The following is a 23,381-nucleotide window of genomic DNA, read 5'->3' on the forward strand; positions in this document are numbered from 1 at the left end:
ACATTGGCGTAGGCATTTGCACTTTCAATCCTAGGATTTTAGAAACAACAGATGTGATATTAGACTCTCAGGATAGTCTTAACAGGCACTTGCACTTTCATCGCTGTGATGATAGTATTTTATGCCATTTGGTCTTTCACTTCTGAGATTTTAGAATTTACAATATCAGACGTGGTACCAGCCTTTTCTGCCAAACCCGTATATCTCCTTCGATGGCTTCACAAGAGAATGCAAGATCATGAGATACTACTTAACAGTACCAATATGACACTGATAAGCTGGCATGCCACTGTCCTTTAATACTACATATCCAGAACTGCAAACACCCATATTAAATAACTGACTTTCCTCCAGGAACTATGGACGGGGGTTTACGCGCACCACGGCTACTTTAAAAGACGTTTGCTGAAGGAGAGGTTATCCCATGGACACAATGATTGAGAAATCGCAGACTTTGTGTATTAACTGCTTCCGATACATGCAACTGGTCTACTGGCTTACATCGGGGGAATACAGACAGCACGCAGCACAAGATTTGACTCCAATGGAATCCTTACTGATTGAAAATGAGACAAGAAAAGGGATCACTCAGCTCTACAAGCAATTGGGCAGCTTGCTGACCACTACTACTACTACTACTACTAACCTCCCCAGCACACCCCATGCTGTTAAGTTGGAAACTGAATAGGGTCGGTAAACAGAAGAAAAAGTGTGGGCTCATATTTGGGAGAGGGTGGCCAAAACATAGATTTGCACACAATACAAGGAGAATGGCTATAAAATTATTATGCACTGGTATTTAACACCATCTCACTTGATAGCAATGCTTTACTCCCCCCTGGCCTGCTGGAGATGAAATGCTGAAAAAAGGTACAATAACTCATATGTGGTGGGATGTTATTCAAACCTACAGGACTGAGGTTATTGCCACAACAAAAAGTATTACCAATCTACACTTGCCACCAGATCACTACCTATAACACTGGGAGACACAGGAGAGGAATTGGAGTACCCATTGACCACTCTGAGAGGGAAACTGATAACCCGCTTGCTACTCGCGATCCACTTGACTCTGGCTCAATTTTGGAAATGCCCCAGGCACCTCGCATCGGTGCATGGATTAGTAGTATTTGGTTGATCTAAGCCATAGAAAAGCTCACTGCTATACTGAGAGATAATATATCGAAATTAAATAATTTTTTGGCTTCATTCTGAACATACTTTAACTGCAGGGATCGACCTATACTGGACCCGGGTCATTTGCCACTTTGCTCGGCCAGATCTAAAGTGTGCAACCCAGGCTCCACTGAAGATTTGGCTGCTTTCTACCCTGAGGATGTGATACAGGGTTAGAATATTTGGGATGAAGCTACATATTAAATTGATGACCTCATACTGCTGGTATACTAAGATTTGGGAACGTTTGCTTGCTCCAGTGTGTTTAATGGTGATCTGCCCTGTATATTCTTGGCAAAGGTAATTTATTCCACTGTACCACTATCACTTATTAATGTATTCTTCTTAGTGCAAGCATTTATTTTTTATTTATTTGCAATTTTACACCTGTTGTGGACGAAAATGTGTTTGTAGCAAAAGCAAGATTTTGATAACTCTATGTAACGTTTCGTCTTAGTTGAGTTTCTGATACAATGATCCATAATTTCTGTTTTATGTCAGAAGTTCAACAGATTTTATGGTCAACATGCAATGCCCAGGTATTATGCTACTAAATACCTAATGAAAAAAGACATGTTATATTTGCATTGTGACTTGGACCATGTTATCCCAAGAGCCTTCAATTTGCTTCCATTGCGTGTCCAGGTCTTGCGGGATGGGTCTCATCTACAGTCTGCAAAAGGAATGAGGACTACACATGATGACATTAGGCCTAACAAAGACTGGTACTGTCTGACTGTAACTGTTTGCTTTGCAGACCTACTCTTTGCCTTAGTTTGTAGTTTTAGCACTCTCTCCACAGATAAGAACGCAATCCCTAAATGCATGTCGAGTAATGTGGTGAGGAATTGAATTCCCAGAATCTTATGTGACAAAAGAGGTTACAGACAGGAAATAATCTAAGCATCCCTTTTGTGTGAAAAATGGATGAAAACATTGGCGTAGGCATTTGCACTTTCAATCCTAGGATTTTAGAAACAACAGATGTGATATTAGACTCTCAGGATAGTCTTAACAGGCACTTGCACTTTCATCGCTGTGATGATAGTATTTTATGCCATTTGGTCTTTCACTTCTGAGATTTTAGAATTTACAATATCAGACGTGGTACCAGCCTTTTCTGCCAAACCCGTATATCTCCTTCGATGGCTTCACAAGAGAATGCAAGATCATGAGATACTACTTAACAGTACCAATATGACACTGATAAGCTGGCATGCCACTGTCCTTTAATACTACATATCCAGAACTGCAAACACCCATATTAAATAACTGACTTTCCTCCAGGAACTATGGACGGGGGTTTACGCGCACCACGGCTACTTTAAAAGACGTTTGCTGAAGGAGAGGTTATCCCATGGACACAATGATTGAGAAATCGCAGACTTTGTGTATTAACTGCTTCCGATACATGCAACTGGTCTACTGGCTTACATCGGGGGAATACAGACAGCACGCAGCACAAGATTTGACTCCAATGGAATCCTTACTGATTGAAAATGAGACAAGAAAAGGGATCACTCAGCTCTACAAGCAATTGGGCAGCTTGCTGACCACTACTACTACTACTACTACTAACCTCCCCAGCACACCCCATGCTGTTAAGTTGGAAACTGAATAGGGTCGGTAAACAGAAGAAAAAGTGTGGGCTCATATTTGGGAGAGGGTGGCCAAAACATAGATTTGCACACAATACAAGGAGAATGGCTATAAAATTATTATGCACTGGTATTTAACACCATCTCACTTGATAGCAATGCTTTACTCCCCCCTGGCCTGCTGGAGATGAAATGCTGAAAAAAGGTACAATAACTCATATGTGGTGGGATGTTATTCAAACCTACAGGACTGAGGTTATTGCCACAACAAAAAGTATTACCAATCTACACTTGCCACCAGATCACTACCTATAACACTGGGAGACACAGGAGAGGAATTGGAGTACCCATTGACCACTCTGAGAGGGAAACTGATAACCCGCTTGCTACTCGCGATCCACTTGACTCTGGCTCAATTTTGGAAATGCCCCAGGCACCTCGCATCGGTGCATGGATTAGTAGTATTTGGTTGATCTAAGCCATAGAAAAGCTCACTGCTATACTGAGAGATAATATATCGAAATTAAATAATTTTTTGGCTTCATTCTGAACATACTTTAACTGCAGGGATCGACCTATACTGGACCCGGGTCATTTGCCACTTTGCTCGGCCAGATCTAAAGTGTGCAACCCAGGCTCCACTGAAGATTTGGCTGCTTTCTACCCTGAGGATGTGATACAGGGTTAGAATATTTGGGATGAAGCTACATATTAAATTGATGACCTCATACTGCTGGTATACTAAGATTTGGGAACGTTTGCTTGCTCCAGTGTGTTTAATGGTGATCTGCCCTGTATATTCTTGGCAAAGGTAATTTATTCCACTGTACCACTATCACTTATTAATGTATTCTTCTTAGTGCAAGCATTTATTTTTTATTTATTTGCAATTTTACACCTGTTGTGGACGAAAATGTGTTTGTAGCAAAAGCAAGATTTTGATAACTCTATGTAACGTTTCGTCTTAGTTGAGTTTCTGATACAATGATCCATAATTTCTGTTTTATGTCAGAAGTTCAACAGATTTTATGGTCAACATGCAATGCCCAGGTATTATGCTACTAAATACCTAATGAAAAAAGACATGTTATATTTGCATTGTGACTTGGACCATGTTATCCCAAGAGCCTTCAATTTGCTTCCATTGCGTGTCCAGGTCTTGCGGGATGGGTCTCATCTACAGTCTGCAAAAGGAATGGGGACTACACATGATGACATTAGGCCTAACAAAGACTGGTACTGTCTGACTGTAACTGTTTGCTTTGCAGACCTACTCTTTGCCTTAGTTTGTAGTTTTAGCACTCTCTCCACAGATAAGAACGCAATCCCTAAATGCATGTCGAGTAATGTGGTGAGGAATTGAATTTTCATCTGGGGGTTCTAGAAAGGATTTCTCCTTCTTTAGAGTGAGACTAAGTTTTTAAAGAGACTAATGCAGGTGACTGTAGAAGCCCTTGCATCTTTCTTTGACGGAGCTTTAAAGACACAGTCGCCCAAGTGTGGGCGCACTTCGTGACTGCCACTTTAGCAAGGCAGCAACTGAAGCAAGGCACTTGGTAAAAATCAGAGGTGCTAACTTGAGTCCAAAAGGAAATGCCTTGAATGAGTAGCGTTGTACTGCTACCAAAAAGCAGAGGTGTCTTCTGTGCTTTCAATGGATGGGTATATGGAAGTATGCATCTTGAACGTAAGGATGCCATAAAATCACCTTCTTAGGTGATCAGGAGGACCTTCTGCAGGGCTCAAAAGGAGTGTTTTTTTAATAAATACTTTTGAACAGTCTGAGTCCAAAATTGGCCTCCACTGTCCTGTCTTTTTTCTTTTATCAGAAAGAATCTGGAATAAAAACCCTGCCTTGTCTGGAATTAGAACACACTTTATACCTCTCCCTTGAGGTGCAGAAGGAGCGTTTCTTATTTCAGCTTGCTCAGATGGCAGTGATGTTCTTTCTTTGGTAGGCTGACAGTTGCTCTTTGTATGAATTCCAAAGTATGGCCTAAACAAACAATTTGCCTCACCCATTTGTTCAAGGTAATAGACTCCCACGTGGAGGCAAAAAAAAGGAAAAACTCATCTTTTGTCCTGCTGACATTTACATACCCACGCCTTGAATTTTGGCTGGAAGCATATCCTTGGTCACACCTGGATTGTCTTTGAGATGGTAACTTCGTGAGGCACAAAAACTGGAAATAACGGATTTAAGGTGCTGTTAAAGGCCTAAAGCCTCTGCAGTATCTGCGTCAATCTTGATAGCCTGAAGGGCCTCATCCTTCCCAAAAAAGGGAAGGCCAATAAAAAGGCATGTCTAAGAATTTTGATTGAACATAAGAAAAGTTGTGGATCTGAGCCAGCGTTGTCTTCTTAAAACAGCTCTTCCCATAAGCTGCCAAACACTTGTGTTTAAAGTGTATTTTGCTGCATCAAATATGGCTGCTGAAGTAATTTATCCTTTCTTGAGTATAGCTTTAGCAATTGCCCTTTGATCTTCTGGGATGAGATCCAGCAATTGTGCAATGTCATGTGACACTGGTCAATCACAGCAACCTAAAATAGACAGTGTTGGCTGCTTTAAGAGAAGTCTCTGTCATTGAACTGTTTCTTTTCCAAAAGGTTGTCTATACATCTACTATCTCTATTCTGGGGTCCAGAGGATGGTGTAATGTAATATCTTCTCTGAGCAACCAAAGTTATTAACGAGTCTGGCTTCTTTTGACCGTGAGACGCGCTGGGGCTGAATCTAGGGCTCTGTATTTTTCCCGACATGGAATCACTACTGGTGGTGTCTTCATAAATGTTAGCCCTTCCAACCAGACAAAGTCCAGAATTAGTATGAACTTAAAGTCTTTTGTAGCTGTTCCTTAAAGTCATAAAGGAAACATTGCTGTTCTACTGATGACATAGGAAGACTGAATTTTTTGGCAGTCCTTTTCTTCAAGGAATAGAACCATCCGATGATTCCTGTGCATTGGGTGGCAAAGTCATCTCCGCTATTAATATCGCTATCATCTCGTTGTGAGTCTTTATCAGAATACACAGAATTAGCTCCATCTTCTTCATCATCCATGTCCTCAAGAGCTGGTTGAACAAGAGACTAACAAACTAGTCTGGGAGATAGTTCCCTTGTAGCTGGGGGTGGCGGTGGTTGCTGTTGGTGGGGAGGTGTAGGCGTTACAGTGAGACTGTGGAGGCAGTACGATAGGTACCGCAGGCATTGCAGGTTGAAGAGGCTGATCCAAAGGGTACTGTGGTTTTAGGCTTTGGAAAGTATTCATCTTTTGCTGTAATGTAGTGTAATGTAGATAAAAAACACAAATACCTGCACCGCTTCTGGCTCATTACTGTTTCTAGAAGATACATACAACATAAATAATGAGGAAAGTAAACTTGATGTATGGGTGTGGAATTCCTGTAGCCCAGCACCAGGACATATTGTTTGGGGACAAGGACAACATGTTTTCAGGTTTATTTTGTCCTTGGAACAAGTAGGCTCAACCTCCTGCAACACAAACTCTTTGGCTGCCAATGTACAGTACCACATTACAGAGCAGGGCAAGGAATCCTTTTGAGGTAATATTTGTGTCCATATGTTAATGCTGTTCAAACTTGTATTATGGTTCATTAATGCAAAGCCTTTATTATTAGCATGAAAATTACATGTTGTAAGCTCAGACTGCACTACAGTGGTTCCAGTAAAAGAATGTGTACAAGCATTTGCAAACTGTAAAAATATGAGACTATGGCGGTCATTCTGACCGCGGCGGTCGCCGCCCGCCAAGCGGTTCCCGCCGAAAGACCGCACCGCGGTCAAAAGACCGCGACAGTCATTCCGGCTTTCCCGCTGAGCCGGCGGGCGACCGCCAGAAGACCGCCGGCCGGCCCAGCGGGACAGCCCCTTCAACAATGAAGCCGGCTCGGAATGGAGCCGGCGGAGTTGAAGGGGTGCGACGGGTGCAGTGGCACCCGTCGCGATTTTCACTGTCTGCTAAGCAGACAGTGAAAATCTTTGTGGGGCCCTGTTAGGGGGCCCCTGCACTGCCCATGCCACTGGCATGGGCAGTGCCGGGGCCCCCAGGGGCCCCACGGCTGTCGTTCCCGCCATCCTGGTTCCGGCGGTGGACACCGCCAGAAACAGGCTGGCGGTAAGGGGGTCGGAATCCCCATGGCGGTGCTGCTAGCAGCGCCGCCATGGCGGGTTCCCTGGGCCAGCGGGAAACCGGCGGGAAACCGCCGGCTCCCCTTTTCCGACCGCGGCTTTACCGCCGCGGTCAGAATCGCCCAGGAAGCACCGCCAGCCTGTTGGCGGAGCTTCCGCCGCACTCCGCCATGGCGGTCATGGACCGCCAAGGTCAGAATGACCCCCTATGTGTCATGCTCCCAGAATGCTCTTTGATGAAATGCAAATATTTGCAAAAGTTTGAAAGGAAGATTGATTTTTTGCTTTTAAAATAAAACTTTCAAATGGGAGCGGAAATTAACTGTTTAGGGGAAACCCAAACGGGAAATGATTCAAACAAGTGAATATATGAATGATAAAATGCTGGAGAATATTCTAACTAGAATATTCTGGTACCACAGTGTGTGAATTTCCTAATACTTGACACCCAGGACATACTGCTTGGGGGTCAAGGACAACATGTTTTCATTTTTATTTTTTCCACTGGACAAGCAGGCCCAAACCTCACAGTACAAAACGTTTTGGTAGCTAGTATACTGGACCAAAGCATTGACCTTTCAAAGAGGATCGTTCACCATAAAAATCAAGCTTTGTATCCATATCTATAATATAATTTGCTCAAACTTGTATATATGATTAAGTAATACAAAACCTTTACTATTAGAGTGAGCGCTCTATGAAAATGCAGTGAGCTGTGATGTCCGCTTTCATTACTAAAATTGGTTCCAGTGAAAATAGTACACAAATTTAATAATCTGAGGCTTTAAAACTGCTCCCGGCTTGCTCCTTGATCATATACAAATGCATGCATAATAATGATAACAATAATGGTTATGATTCACTTTCAAAATAAAATGCACACAAAAAAAAGCAACTTCAAAAATACAGGCTTTGGTAAACTGCAACTTTAAATTCTATTACTTTGTGGCATCCTTTAGTAAAACGCTTTCGATAAATGACAATATTTAAAAAAATATTAATAATGAAGAATCAATGTAACACAATTATGTGCAACATTATTGGCATCTTAAAAATGAATTATTGGTACTGCTGTCAAGTCACTCGCAGGTTTGTTCCCTTGTGTTGGCGCAGATTTACGATTTTAAGTAATTCACAAGTTTACAGAATTAAAACTGGAAAGGAACTCTTAGCAAATTGCGTGTATTCCATTTTTACATGAGAAATAATACACATATATTTTGCTCCTGTGAAAATCTGCACAGTAATTGCAAATTCACTTTACCTACATCCTTTTTTAACCTGAAAAAAGTTTTATTGCGCCCTTGTCGGTAGCACATTTGCAGTCTTTTGCAGAGTGGGACGAGATTAGAGAAGGACTGGAAATTTATATATAAATTAGTTTGTGTGTGTGCACAGACTTACAGGGTATTCCAAACCTAGAACTTTCGCTTCCCGACAACTTTCAGTCTCTATATGTACATCTGCTTGAAAGTTGGCAAGCTCAGCGCTCTGATACGATAAGTATATAGCCATAATGTTCTCCTCACTGCATAGCACCAAAGTAGAGCAAGGGGACTTTGGTACAAGACATGCTGATTTCTTAAGTACCAAGTTCCACATCCCTCTCCGTGAATGCACACTTTCCTACCAGTACACATACAATTGTAACTGGACTCGAGAGTGCTAGTGGTCTTAAATAGATATCTCCTAGTGAAAATGCCCATGGATATTGATAAAGTGATTCTGGATCAAGCAGTTTCAACCAATGGAGTAGTCTTTATCACACATGTTATTTTCTACTTACAAGAGCAGCAACAAATGCGAATCGAGACAAGAAAGAATAATAAACTAAAGAAACAAGCATTTTCAATGCAACAGGTCTCGTATTTGCTCGAGTTAGAGCTATGGCGTTGTAAAGAAAAACAAAAACGCAGCGCGATCGCACTAGGTAAAATGCAGCGCGATCGCGCTGCGTGGAAAATAAACAGATAAAGTAGTCCAGACACCATGGTGAAAACATCGAGCCTCGTATGTTTTTAGTAGTTTACTGGTGCTGTGTAGGTGGGCTAAACACAGGAAAAGGCATGACTTATGCATGCATTTCACAAATGAAAGCAAGCGGATTTTAAAAGTCAAGCCCACGAACCAATGAAAGTGACTGACGTGACATGGGCGTGTTTGGAAGCCCAAAGAGAGATTACAGAATGGACGGAGCGCTTTACGCTCGCCCATAAAAACAGGATATAAACAGAGTTCGAGGTTATTGAGGAAAAGATTGGAGTATTGAGTCTATGCCCACTGCAAATCGTGTGAGAAGGAAAACTGGGAAATTAGGTCAGACAAAAGAGCGGAGAGTAGGTAGGGGGCAGATCGTAAATAAGGAGGATGATGAAAGGGATCCTCCATCCACTTTGCTCCTTCCATATCTAGGTAGCAAGGTTGAACATGCTTCAGAGAGAGGATACATTTAAGGAACATAAACAGTAGGAAAAACTGGCATACAAGCAATGCAGTTTTGAGAAAAAAAACCTCAGCAAAAAAAGTTTAGACAATTTTAAACATTGTAGGCTCAGTATGCTGGATTAAAGTCATCAATGTGGGTTTTGTTTTCATTAGGCAGACTTTTGACCGTCCAATATACATCTTTTTTAACACTTCACGTCACAGAGGTACGGAATACAGGCATCCCTTGCAAGGCAACCAAAGGACCCAATATTTCCAAGAGTGGAAAAAATGATAAAGCAGTGAATGAGCACGTATGGAACTGAAAGATAACCACAGTCCTCCATGGCCGATTGGAACGAGTTTATAACAGTGGACTTGCCTATGGCATCACATGACACAGTTGACCTGAAACAGGAAACGGTTAAGAATTGGTATGCTCACCTTTAGTGCTGCAGTAGGATACACAGTTTATGGACTCTGCGTTTTCAAAGCCAAGTTGCTCATCCAATGAGAGGGCATAGTTCTCATCTCGCTCCAGGTCCCATAACCTAAGGCATAGAGGATCAGTCTTGTCAGAGGTCTGTTAAAATTATTTTGTTATATCATGTATGAGATTATAAAGCAGAGGTATTGAAGGAATATTGTGTGGAAAATTCAATCACTACTACAGCAACTGGAATTTCAACACGATTTAAAAAAGGCAATGTTCACACACACCTAACAGGTAGCACAAAGTTCATCCTTGACTTCAGGCAACCACAACATTTCCACCACATCCATATATTGTGTATGTGTGTCACAGTCTACACTCAAGTATCAGAGAGACACATAGCCTCTTCACAACAGACAAATACACAAAATGCCCTGATAACACAAAAAGTAACAACTGTACAGGATCAAAATGCCCTCATTTTGTAATTCTTACAAAGTTTCAACATTTTATACTGTCAGCAACAATGATTAAAACCACCATATATCCTTGAGTAATAATAATGCTATACTGCATTAAAGAGCATTGCTGATGAACATGGATTCCGATGACGCAGGAGACAATATACATATTTTCACTGAAAAAAACAAAGATTACAGGGACGTTATAGTTAAGTTCTAAATTTACCCGCACAAAACCATAGAAATTCAGCAGTTATAGAGTTCTTTCAAATAACTACAACTCGCGCCCTAAGGTAACTAAAACTCACACCTTCGCCATACACTTTTTTCTTCAATAATGTGACTGTTAATGTTTCATTGATATTTGTATTGACTTTATACAAGTTATCATGAGTGCTGTAATAACAGGTAATTAGCAGTGCATGGTAAGGGTCCGAGTTATAGTTACCTTGAGGCGCAAATTATAGTTACAAAAAGCATAATATGCAGGCCAAACGCTATCTTTCTGCCAAATATGGTGTAATTCCGTCCAGTGGTTCAGCCTGTAATTGTGTTCAAAGCTCCTATGAGAATTAAAATAGGAAATGCACTTTTTTTTTTTACCCCCCCCCCCCCCCACACTTTTTCTCTGTCCCTGCGTGACCGATCAGCCCAAGCTTTCCATTCATAACAAGAATCACCAGAACACTTTTTTGGAAAATTCTGTGAAGGTTGATCAAATGATGCCAAAGATACAGACAAGTCAAAAAACACTTTTTTCAATGGAAACATGGTGCCAATTAGAACTACCAAATGGTGACAGCCAGTAGGATGTATATATATATTTTTTTTTCGATCCACCTGTCACCACCAAACTCCAAATAGACAAGCATGGACACAAAGTTCTCCAGTTTCTTCAGATTTATTTAAAATTAATTAAAGCTAAATCAGTCATTAAGCGTTTCGGTCACATTGTGACATATATATATATATATCCAAAGGTCAGAGGGACGTTATAGTTAGGCTCACATTTTAAATGGATGAAACCATAGCAGTTCACCAGTGATAGAGTTACCTCAAGTAACTATAACTTGTGCCCTATTGTAACTATAACTTGTGCCCTAATGTAACTATAACTCATGCCCCCGCCATGCACAGTTTTTTTGTCAAAAGCTTTACTGCAAATATTAAGTTGATATTATCAATGATTTTATCAAAGATGTCATGAGTGGCGTAATTTGTGGGGGAGTTAGCAGTGCATAGCAAGGGCACAAGTTATAATTACCTTAGGGTAGCTCCATGGTTGCTGAAGCAAACCTTTCATCTCTGCTTACTCCATGTATATCTGCGTGCAGGGGACAGAGATGAAAACTCCGCGTTTTGGCAGCGGGACCTGTTTGACAGGTCCCGCTGTCAAAAAGCGGAATGTTTGTTGTGACTTGGTTGCAAATGTCAAAGCTGCAGCCAAGCCACAGCAAACATATATGACCTGAGTGTGGGTACCCCAGGACATAGCAGGAGTCAGCCCTGAATGGGTGGCGGTCCGGAGGGCCATCACTGGCTCCTTAAGGGGGGCCAAGCGGCCTTCCTCCAACAAGTATAGTCCCAGGGAGGTGGTGGTCCCAGGGGCTAAGGGGATCCGAAACAGACTCCTTCACTTCTTTTTAATCTTTGCCCCGGGGAGGTGGTGGTATCTGGGGCAGCAGAGGGGCTGCGCGTCCCCTTCAAACTCAAAAGTAATAAAGCTCTGGGGAGGTGGCGGTCCCCGGGGTGGGGGCCTGATGGCTCCCCACTTGTTAATTAATTATAGTCCCAGACAGGTAGCAGTCTCAGGGCTGTGGGGGAGACCAATAGGCCTCCCCACGTCATTAATTATTTTAGCCCCGGGGAGGTGGTGGTCCCCAGACCTGCAGGGTGTCCAGGTGGCCCCCCGCACTCCATTTAAAGAATGCCCCGGGACCTGGCCCAAAAACACAAAGCGTGGGAGTCCGCACTTCATTAAAAAAAAAAAAATCTCTGGGTCAACCACGAATCGCAGCAAAAACATTAAAAATATATACTTGTTAGTCTGGGGGTGGGGGAGGGGCAGAGCTGGTCCCTTTTTTTTTCTTTTCTTTTTGTTTTAACATTATTTGTGGGACTTGGCCTCCAAGTACCCAGATGGCTACCAACACTTCTTGGTTGAAGTGTTGACAGCCAACAAGATCTCAGCATGAGAACTGAAGGGGCTGCAAATCCTTCGCATCCTTATATATACAAATTTGTTTTCCCCTTAATTTCTCAAAAACTACTGAACGGATTTACACCAAAACAAAAAAAGTTCACTTTCTGGACCAGGACATACCTTTTTGTCACATTTGGTGTGATTCCATCCAGCAGTTTTAGCGCTATCGCTGTTCAGTTTTTCCTATGGAAAAATGAATGGGAAAAAAGTGTTTTGGACCCCCCCCCCCCCCCTTTTTCGACGACGACCCCCTGAAACTTTCCAGACAGCAACTGACATGACTGGCAATTTGTTTTTGGAAAGTTTTGTGAAGATTCGTCAAAGGGTGCTAAAGATATAGGCAACTAAAAAAACAATTTTTATATAGAAACTAGGTCCTAACTATAACTACCACCACTAGGTAGGATATATACAATATATATGCCAAGCTACCTTCCAGGTCCATTTAAGAAGTTCCACCATCCCAAGTCATGGACCCCTCAATGTGGTAGAAATCCTGTTCTTGATACATACATTTTATTCATTAACAAACTCATCAAAGAATCAACACCTAAAAGGATTTTTGATAACATTACCAGAGAGGAAAGAAAAGCTCTCTTCCACCTTCAACAGAGAACAGATGTCATTATAAAACCGGCAGACAAAGGTGGTGCAGTGGTTGCCATGAAATCTTGTGATTATATTGAGGAGGGAATGAGACAACTAATAGATACCAACACCTACAAACCTTTAGAAACTGATGCCACAGAGGACTTGAACAAAGAAATCAAGAACATGGTAGAAAAGTACAGGAGCTTCAACCTCATTGAAGAAACAACAGCAGATATACTTGTTCACCCCAAACCAGGACCTGGAAGATTTGATATGCTTCCCAAAATTCACAAAATGAACAACCCTGGTCGCCCCACCATCTCTGGCAATGATGCGGCCACTGAGAGACTATCTTTATTGGTTGACCTGCACCTCCAGCCCATTGTCCAACAACTTCCATCATTTGTTAAGGACACCTGTCACTTTCTTCAGATTATTGAAAAACTAAACCAAACCTACACATTTGATGATGACACTCTTCTGGCTACATTTGATGTTACATCATTACACACCAATATACCACATGATGATGGGCTTATGGCTTTGTCTGAAGCTCTTAATAAAAGAACTGTGAAAAAACCATCAACAAATGGACTTACCAACTTTGCAAGAGTTATCTTTAAATTCAACAATTTTACCTTCAATGGTAAACACTATTTGCAGATACGAGGGACATCCACGGGCACTCCGATGGCTCCTTCCTATGCAAATATTTTCATGGGAAAACTGGAGGACTATATACTTGCGAGTTCTAACATCAAACCACTGGTATGGCTGTGATACATTGATGACATATTTATAATATGGAATGCAGGAAGCAGAACACTGGAGCAATCTACAGCTTTTATCAACAGTATCCATCCTACCATCAAATTCACTGACAGCAATACTAAACAGAAGAGTCATCTCCCTTTTCTGGATGTGTTACTCATAATTCATGAACAAAAAATTATAACTGATCTGTACCACAAGCCTACAGATGCTCATTTGTGTCTAAATCGGACTTCAAGTCACCCACGGCACACTAAACTCAGCATCATCTACAGCCAAGCACTCAGAATAAGACGCATCTGCAGCAATGAAGACACTCGTAAAGACCATTTACAGGAGCTTGTTAGATTATTTAAAAAACAAGGCTATCCTCTGCATATCATTCTGCAACAAATTGACAAGTCTTTGCAGTTACCCAGGGAAGCACTTATTTGGAATACCAACAAAAGAAACAAAAGTGACAGATTCCCATTTGTGGTTGATTATTATCAATCAGCTCCCAACTACAGAAATAAAATACAAACAACTTTTCCCTTACTATCTACTTGTGAAAAATTGCAAAAGCTCTTTCCAAAACCACCATTCATTGCTTACAGCAGAGCTCCCAATTTACGATCACTTATTGTGAGAGCTGAACTTAAGCAAGCGGTAACAAATGCAGGAGTTCATTGCTGTGATTCCAAAAGGTGCATCACATGTGAATACCTTTTACAAACATCATCAGTAACTAGCTCTTAAGGACCTATGGAATAAGACAGCATCTTACATGTCGCTCAACATGCATTATTTATGTGATTCAGTGCCAACGTCAAAGCTGTAAAAAACAATATGTAGGCCAAACTGTGAATAACCTCCGTACACGATACAGGAACCACGAATCAGCAGTAATTAACAAGAAACTTGACCAGCCTGTAGCCAATCATTTTAACCTTGTGGACTATTTACTATCAGATTTGAAGATTTGGAACATGTTTTAAAAGAAGAACTATTGGACATCAGAGAAAATTTCTGGATGTGCGGTTTAAAATCACTGCATCCAGATGGCTGAACATCACTGACAATACCACTTGATTTCTGCATATCTGAAGAGTTCTCAGGACTGTATTGATTCCACATTCCAATTGGAATCTTCACTCATGATGCTTTTTGAAAATCCAGCAGTGTCAGCTGTGCAGCCACTGAGCAAACCATTGTGTACTACCTGAGGAAGGCGGAAGCTGAAACGTTGCAGTAGAAATATATTTTTGTTCTTTAGTGAGATCATCTGTTTGAGTCACTTCTTTCTTGGATATTACATTTTCTTGTGACTCACTGTATCCTTTGGGATCCAGATTTTTGCCCTGGCTGGCTGGCTGTTTTCTTGTGATCCTTCATCTTCCAGTATATATATATGGAAAATGTCACTTACTCAGTGTACATCTGTTCATTTCCGCCATCTAGTGTTGGGCCCAGAGTGTTACAAGTGTTTTTTCTTCGAAGAAATCTTTTTTCGAGTCACAGGATCGAGTGACTCCTCCTCTCGGTAATAGTGCTCATGGGCATCGACTCCTTTATTAGATTGTTTTCCCGCAGAAGGGTATAGGAAGGAGTGATAGAGTGAAAGAATGTAAATGTACAACTAAATGTAATAAGATGTCCATGCAACTACAGGCCACCGAGGAGGGAGGGTGCATGTGAATCTGCAGCACTACATGCCACGAACAGATGTACACTAGGTAAGTGAGTGACATTTTCCGTTCGATTGCATGTGCAGCTGCAGATACACATGCTATGCATAGACTAAAAAGCAGTCCTTCTCCCAAAAAAACAGTGGCTAGCCTGTAGGAGTTGAAGTAGTTTGAAATAATGTTTTAAGTTCAGCTTGACCAACACTGGCCTGTTGCTTTGAAAATACATCCACACAGTAATGCTTTGTAAATGTATGTGATGTGGACCATGTGGCAGCTTTGCATATGTCTGCCATTTGGTGTTTCCTAAAATGCCATAGAAGCACCTTTTTTCCTAGTTATCAAAAGTTGTCTTTTTGCTTTAATGTAACATGTTTGAATACATCTTACAAGCCATCTAGCTATTCCTTGTTTAGAGATAGGATTTCCTTTATGTGGCTGTTGGAAAGCTATAAAAAGCTGTCAAGAGTATGAAGAGCTCTTTCAGCAGTTGAGTCTGGCTGTGGGAAGAAGACTGGCAATTCCACCGATTGGTTAATGTGAAAAGGAGAAACCACTTTTGGCAAACGTTTTGGATTTGTCCTAAGTACAACTTTATGTTTGTGTATTTGGAAAAATGGTACCTCCAGAGTGAATGCCTGTATTTCAGTATTTCACTTACTCTTCTTAATGGAGTAATTGCTACTAAGAAAGCAACTTTCCAAGTGATAAATTGAATATCACATGAATGCATGGGTTCGAATGGTGGTCCCAATTATCTTGTGAGTACAATATTGAGATTTCATGCAGGAACTGGTGGGGTTCTTGGTGGAATAATAAGTCCTTCCATAAAGGCTTTTATGACAGGGACTCTGAAGAGAGAAGTATGTTGTATGGTTTGTAAGTATGCTGATATAGCAGTAAGATGAATTTTAATAGAGGAAAAAGCGAAATTTGCTTTTTGTAAATGAAGCATGTAGCATACAATATCCTGTATTGATGCTTTAAGTGGGTCTATATTTTTAGGCTGACAGTAGTAAACAAACAGTTTCCACTTGTTAACATAGCATTGTCTAGTTGTAGCTCTGCATGCTTGCTTTAGAACTTCCATACAGTCTAATGGAAGGTGTAAATATCCAAATTCTATGACTTCAGGAGCCAAATCGCTAAATTGAGAACACTGGGATTGGGATGCCTGATTTGACCTTTGTTCTGTGTTAACAGATCTAGTCGGTTTGGAAGTTTGCAAGGTGCTACTACTGACAGATCTAGGAGTGTTGTGTACTAGTGCTGTCGTGCCCATGTGGGAGCTATGAGTATCATGGTGAGAGTGGTGTGACGCAGTTTGTTGAGCAGAAATGGAATTAATGGGAGAGAGGGAAAAGCGTAAGCAAATATCCCTGACCAGTTGATCCACAAAGCAATGCCCTTGGACAGAGGGTGTGGGTGTCTGGATGCGAAGTTTTGGCATTTTGCGTTTTCGCTTGTTGTGAAAAAGTCTATGTCTGGTGTTCCCCACATTTGAAAGTACTGTTGAAGTACCTGAGAGTGAATTTCCCATTTGTGTATTTGTTGCTACATCCTGCTTAGTAGGGCTGCTAGCTGGTTGTGCATCCCTGGGATGTACTCCGCTAGCAAGTAATTCTGATTGTGAATTGCCCCTTTCCATATTGTTTGGGCTAGAAGGGACAATTGAGATGAATGTGTCCCTCCCTGTTTCTTGAGATAATACACTGTTGTCATATTGTCTGTTTTTATTAAGACTGTTTTGTGTCTGAGTAGAGGTTGAAAAGCTTTTAGGGTGAGAAACACAGCTAACAATTCTAAATGGTTCATGTGATAAGTTAACTGCGTTGAATTCCATTCCCCTTGTATGGTTAAGTTGTTGAGATGAGCTCCCAAACTGTCACTTGACGCATCTGTTGTTATTATGGTCCAAGGCACAGGGTCCTGAAATGGCCGCCCTTTTATTAAGTTGTTGTGATTCCACCATTGTAGTGATTTGTGAGTTTGGTGGTCTAGCAACACTAGATCCTGTTATTGACCCTGTGCTGGAGACCATTGTTGTGAGAGACGACGTTGCAGTGTTCTCATGTTTAGTCTTGCATGCAGTACTATTGCTATGCATGATGTCATCATTCCCAATAGTTTCATGATAAATCTTAGAGTGTAACTTTGATTGGGCTGTATTTGTGATATGAGGTTTTGAAAAGCCTGTATCCTTTGTGCATTTGGGTAGGCTGACACTTTTTGGGTATTGAGAATAGCACCTAGGTAAGGTTGAACCTGTGCTGGTTGAAGATTTGATTTTTGGTAATTGTTTGTGAACCCTAATGTGTGTATGGTATCTATTGTGTATTGAGTGTGTTGCTGGCATTGTATAATGTTGCTTGATTTTATTAGCCAATCGACTAGATAAGGAAAAACATGTATGTGTTGTCTTCTTAGGTGAGCTGCTACTACAGCTAGGCATTTTGTGAAAACCCTCGGAGCTGTTGTTATGCCGAAGAGAAGTACCTTGAATTGATAGTGTTTTCCTGCTATTACAAATCTTAGGTATTTGCGATGAGCTGGATGTATGGGAATATGAAAGTTAGCATCTTTGAGATCTAAGGCAGTCATGTAATCATGCTTTTGTAGTAGGGGAATTATGTCCTGCAGAGTTACCATGTGAAAATGTTCTGACAGGATATATAGATTTAGAGGTCTGAGATCCAGAATGGGTCTGAGAGTACCATCCTTTTTTGGTATGAGGAAGTATAATGAATATACCCCTGTTCCCTGTTGTGATATTGGAACCATTTCTATTGCTTTATTTAGTAATAGGGATTGCACCTCTTGCTTTAGCAGAACGTTGTGTTCTGGGGAGAGTCTGTGAGAACAAGGGGGAATATTTGGAGGAGTAGAAATTAGTTCTAGGCAGTAACCATTGTGGATAATTGAAAGCACCCACTGATCTGTGGTGATGTTTTGCCAGTGAGAGTGGAATTGTTGCAGTCTTCCTCCCACAGGAGATGTGTGGGATTGTGGGATGTTGAGCAAGTCCTTGTTTTGGGGGAGTGGTGACACTCTTGTTTGAAATTTGCCTCTGGCTCTAATTTGTTGACCTTTGTAAGAGTCTCTAAATGATCCTCTTGGATAATACTGCTGGGTTTGTTTAGGCTGTGATGTGGAAGCCTCTGTATTTTGGGATTTGAAACCTCCCCTAAACTGCTATTTGTGAAAGGAACCCCTGTAAGGTGTGGTATATAGGGCTCCCATGGCTTTTGCAGTGTCCGAGTCTTTCCTGAGTTCTTCAATAGTTGTGTCAACCTCAGGTCCAAATAGATGCTCCCTTTCAAAGGGCATGTTAAGCACTGCCTTCTGTATTTCCAGTTTAAACCTGGAAGATCTTAACCATGCATTCCTACGAATTGTTATGATAGTGTTGATACGTCTAGCTGCAGTATCGGCTGTATCGAGGGCAGATCTAATTTGGTTATTGGTGATTGCTTGTCCCTTTTCAAAAATTTGTTGTGCTCTTTTTTGATGCTCTTTCAGTAAATATTGCAAGAATTCTTGCATTTCATTCCAGTGTGCCCTGTCATACCTTGCTAACAGGGCTTGGGAATTGGCAATACGGCATTGGTTAGCCGCTTGTGTAGCTACCCTTTTACCAGCCGCATCAAACTTTCTGCTTTCCTTGTCAGGGGGAGGAGTATCCCCTGAAGAATGGCTATTGGCCCTTTTCCTTGCATCACTGACTACAATAGAGTCTGGTGGTACCTGTTGTGTGATATAAACTGGGTCGGTTGGCGCAGGCTTGTATTTTGTATCTATTCTTGGGGTTAAAACCCTAGCTTTGACAGGTTCCTTAAATATGTCATCAGCATGTCTAAGCATATTAGGCATCACTGGTAAACACTGGTAGTGTGAGTGAGTGGAGGACAGTGTGTTGAAAAGAAAATCCTCCTCCAAAGGCTCAGCATGCATCTGAACTCCATGGTATGCAGCTGCTCTAGAAATGACCTGAGTGTAAGCCATATTATCCTCTGGTGGTGAAGGTTTGGATGGATAGAGATCTGGGTCATATAAGTCCCAGGGGTCCACTGTATCTCCATGTGAATGTGTTGGTGAGGGCAATGGTGGTGGGGTAGTTGGTGGTGGAGAGAAAGAAAGCTGTAGTGAATGTGGTGGAGAAAGCTGCAAAGGTGATGGTTTCTCCTTTCTTTTAAATATCTTTGCTGTTGGTGGAGCAGTATCAAGAGTCTCTTGAAGCGCCAGCTTTCACTTGGTTTGTGGAGGACGTGAAGCAATAACTTTTCCCTTCTCCTTATGAATATGGACCCTTCTTTGTTTATTGTCCATAATCTCGAGGACTGGCTTGATATCAGAATCCTCAGAATGATATTCAGATGTTTTAACTCCTTTGGAGGATTGTTCAGTAACTGTCTTTGAACTGTATTTTAATCGTCTCAAAAGTCCTGTCTCCTCTGTATAGAAGCATTTTTTTTTTGCTCTGAAATGGTACCTAATTTTTTCAGTCCCGAAGATACAGCCTGTGATTTCAGCTCTGAAGCCGGACGTTGAATGTTCAACTCCGAAGAGTGTGGCTGTCGGCTCGGATATGGAGGTTTTAATGTGTTTGCTCGACTCCGGCAGCGAAACAGGTGTGGCCTGTTAATGTGGTGACTTGGCCTTTTACGGCGCCGAACCCAAAGGTCGGTTGCCGATAATTTTCTTTCGTGTGGAACCATGGCTTTCTAGCAGTGGTGCACCCAAGGCCTTAATAGGTCTTTTGCTAGTGGGCGTAGGGGCAGGTGTACTCACATGCTGAGCCGCAGTGATCAGTTGGCTGTCTTCATCTGAGTCTGCTTCGGAGTTGGTGTCCTGAATCGAAACAGCCGTCTGTGCCTGCTCTTCCTCTAAGGTGTCGGTGTACTCTGTATGCTTCGACGCCAACTCGAGTCTCCTTGCTCTCCGGTCACACAGTGTCTTTTTCGACCGGATCGACCGATAAGCTTCACAGTCTTCCTCTCGATGTTCAGGAGAAAGGCAAAGATTACATACCATGTGTTCATTGGTGTAAGGGAAGTTCGCATGGCATTTTCTTGTTTCCAGCTGTACTATTGGCTCGATTACAGATGGAAACACGGTCAAAACAATACAGACGGTAGAATAAAGTTAATATAAAGTTTCTGAATCGAAAGCCTCGAATGAGAGAAAACAAGTCTGAACCCAACAGCGGAAAGAAAACAATCTAACAAAGGAGTCGATGCCCATGCGCACTATTACCGGGAGGAGGAGTCACTCGATCCCTTGACTCTAAAAAAAGACTTCTTAGAAGAAAAACAACTTGTAACACTCCGGGCCCAACACTAGATGGCGGAATATATGCATAGCATGTTTATCTGCAGCTACACACGCCATTGAATATTATATATATATATATATATATATACACTTCAGTACATTTGTAGTTCACAATCTCCAAATTCATTAACCTGGGATTCCAGCTCTACTAGTCCAAAGTTTTGCTAAAACACTAATGAAAGTAAAAGGGCCCTGCTCGTTCATTCCACCACATTCATTTGGCAAACGTAAAGTTAGATATACATCAATGAACACTTTAAAAACACTCTTACTGAGCATTAGCCCTAATTCCTTAGAGTGCAAATTATAGAGATTGTACCATCAAAATCTAAATTTTCAGTTCTTTGATGTAAGAAATTAGATTATTATTTGAGCAAGGGTGGCTACCCAGCTCACAAAGTAATCACAGACTTTGTCAGGGTAAATCACTGAAGTCACTAAGCTAACCTGAGCTTACCCCCCTGGTAGCTATGGCACAGAGCAGGCAGGCTCAATTTACGGCAATGTGTAAAATATTTATTCAGTACCAAAAAATGCAACACAATAAAAATGGAGATATGATTCTTTCACATTTTTAAGCAGGAATAGCACCAGAAGCATGAAGTGGCAATAAAAGCCAAAAGCTGCCATAGACTGGGACATAGGTGCAATTTGACACTGACAGCAATGGAGAGTGGTTTGGATACACCAACTGGTTTTGCACTGGGGTTGTACTCTTTTAAAGCCCCCCTGGAACTTAAGGAAGGCATTTAAAGGCTCATAGGTGTAAAGGCAGAGGCCAACAGCAGGGTCCAATCCAGGCCCAGTTGCAGGTAAAGGTCTCTTGTAGCTTATTGTGTCACTGCAGCTTTGTAGCCTAATGAGCCTGGAGTCCACTTCTTTGTCCTGGGTGCAAGAGGGAGCAGGGCCAGTTCTCCTGGGCTCCTCTCACAGACAGGAGAGGTCCAGTTCTCCTGTGTTATTCTTCACATCCAGGAGTGCTCTCACGTGGGTGTCTGGAGGTGGCAGATTTATGCCTTGCACAAGCAAGTGAGTGGGAATGGCTTCTGGGAACACCCTAACCAATGGCGTAAAAGTTCCCAGGGCCACCCCTACCCACTTTGGGCATTTTCAAGATAGCAAAAATGTTAGGTCACACTAAACTTCATTGTCACTCTACCCACAATAAACCAAGAGACTGATGTCTGGTAGAACAAATATAGGGTTTTCAAGCAACCAGACAGTAGACACACACAAATTGTTTTGGCATCCTGTCTCCCTCCTTTTCAACCAAGCTCAAAGTGTATGTAAACCCAGCAGACCTGTCACGCAAAACATTCAAGCAGGATTTTACACTGTTATATTAAAAAGGAAGCACAGCCCTTCCCTGAAAAGTCAGATCAGGCTATTATTTGCTCCTAGGAGACACTTTGTACCTTTTTAACACCTATTTAAATGCTAATTACTGGCTGACAGAAGTGGGAGAACTAACGCAAATGTAGCCTTCAGGAACTCCAGGCAGGAAAAGGGCAACTTTTGAAAAGTTACTTTTCCCTAATATTTATTCAAAATCAGACTTCACCACTGAATTCGATTTTAGTAGCTATTAACATGTCTGTTTAATTATTTTTCTAGCTAGCCTCATTCCAGAGTTACAGTATTAAGATTTTAATCTATACTCTGCATTTCTACATAGGGCAGCTATACCTACCACAGCGGAAAAATAGCTTTTTAGTGCAAGTCAATGTAAGGTCATTTTAACATAAAATTTCTACTTTTAAATGCCATGCACCGTGCCTCTTGGGTGACATGGACTATACAGGGGTGACATATAAAGATTTAAAAGGTAGGTTTTGACCCTCAAAAGGGTTTATTTTGACAGGTCAAATTGCAGCATTTAAAATTCTGCATGCTACAGTGATAAGCCTGAAGGTATGTTTGCAGTGCCACTGTAGTGGATAGCACAATAGGTGCCACAGTCCACTAGTGACATTTAACTTACAGGCTCCGAGTACACTTTGTAGCATATACTAGGAACTTCTAGGTAAGTTACATGTGCCAGTTGGGAATACAACAGTTTCATCACGTTGAAAGGAGGAGCACAGGCACTTTACCACTGGTTAGCAGAGGAGAAATATACAACATTCTAAGAACAGCAAAAATATAGGGTGCAGCAAAAGGCGATAGTTCTGGGCGACCACATAGAAAAGACAGATTTTCCTTCACTTGGCGTAAATGTGTTTTTTGCAATAAGCTTGAATTCTTTACCTACTGACTTGAAAATTGAAGAGAAATTAGCAAAAATCCAATATACAAGAACACGTGACTGTTCACATACTTTTACTTTGAGGTACCAATAATCTTCAAATCTAAAGAAAAAAATCTCCAACAGTGGAGTATAGAATTCTATGTTCTTTAACTCACAAGACGAAAAACTGGATAATGTAAACTGAAAGGCCCAGGTTACAAGTTTTGTATATGGCGAGTGTTTGTAAAGTATCCTGCCTTGCTTACAACCCCAATGTCACTGTCACTCAGTGACAAGAGTAGAGGCAAATACTGTCACTTATCCTAAACTGGGGGCAAAGAGGCCC

General features: G+C 41.5%; 1 protein-coding gene across 5 annotated transcripts in view; it reads right to left on the minus strand.

Annotated features, from left to right (window-relative positions):
• IFT140 (intraflagellar transport 140) overlaps positions 1–23,381 on the minus strand; it is a 1,792,511-nt gene that overhangs the window by 1,246,000 nt on the left and 523,130 nt on the right. For all 5 annotated transcript variants that reach the window (XM_069210629.1, XM_069210628.1, XM_069210630.1 and 2 more), the window contains one exon: positions 9,796–9,902. In XM_069210629.1, the coding sequence (XP_069066730.1) occupies positions 9,796–9,902 (107 nt within the window). The remainder of the gene's footprint in view (positions 1–9,795; positions 9,903–23,381) is intronic.

Source organism: Pleurodeles waltl, chromosome 10 (assembly GCF_031143425.1).
Source record: "Pleurodeles waltl isolate 20211129_DDA chromosome 10, aPleWal1.hap1.20221129, whole genome shotgun sequence".
Taxonomy (NCBI): Eukaryota; Metazoa; Chordata; class Amphibia; order Caudata; family Salamandridae; genus Pleurodeles; species Pleurodeles waltl.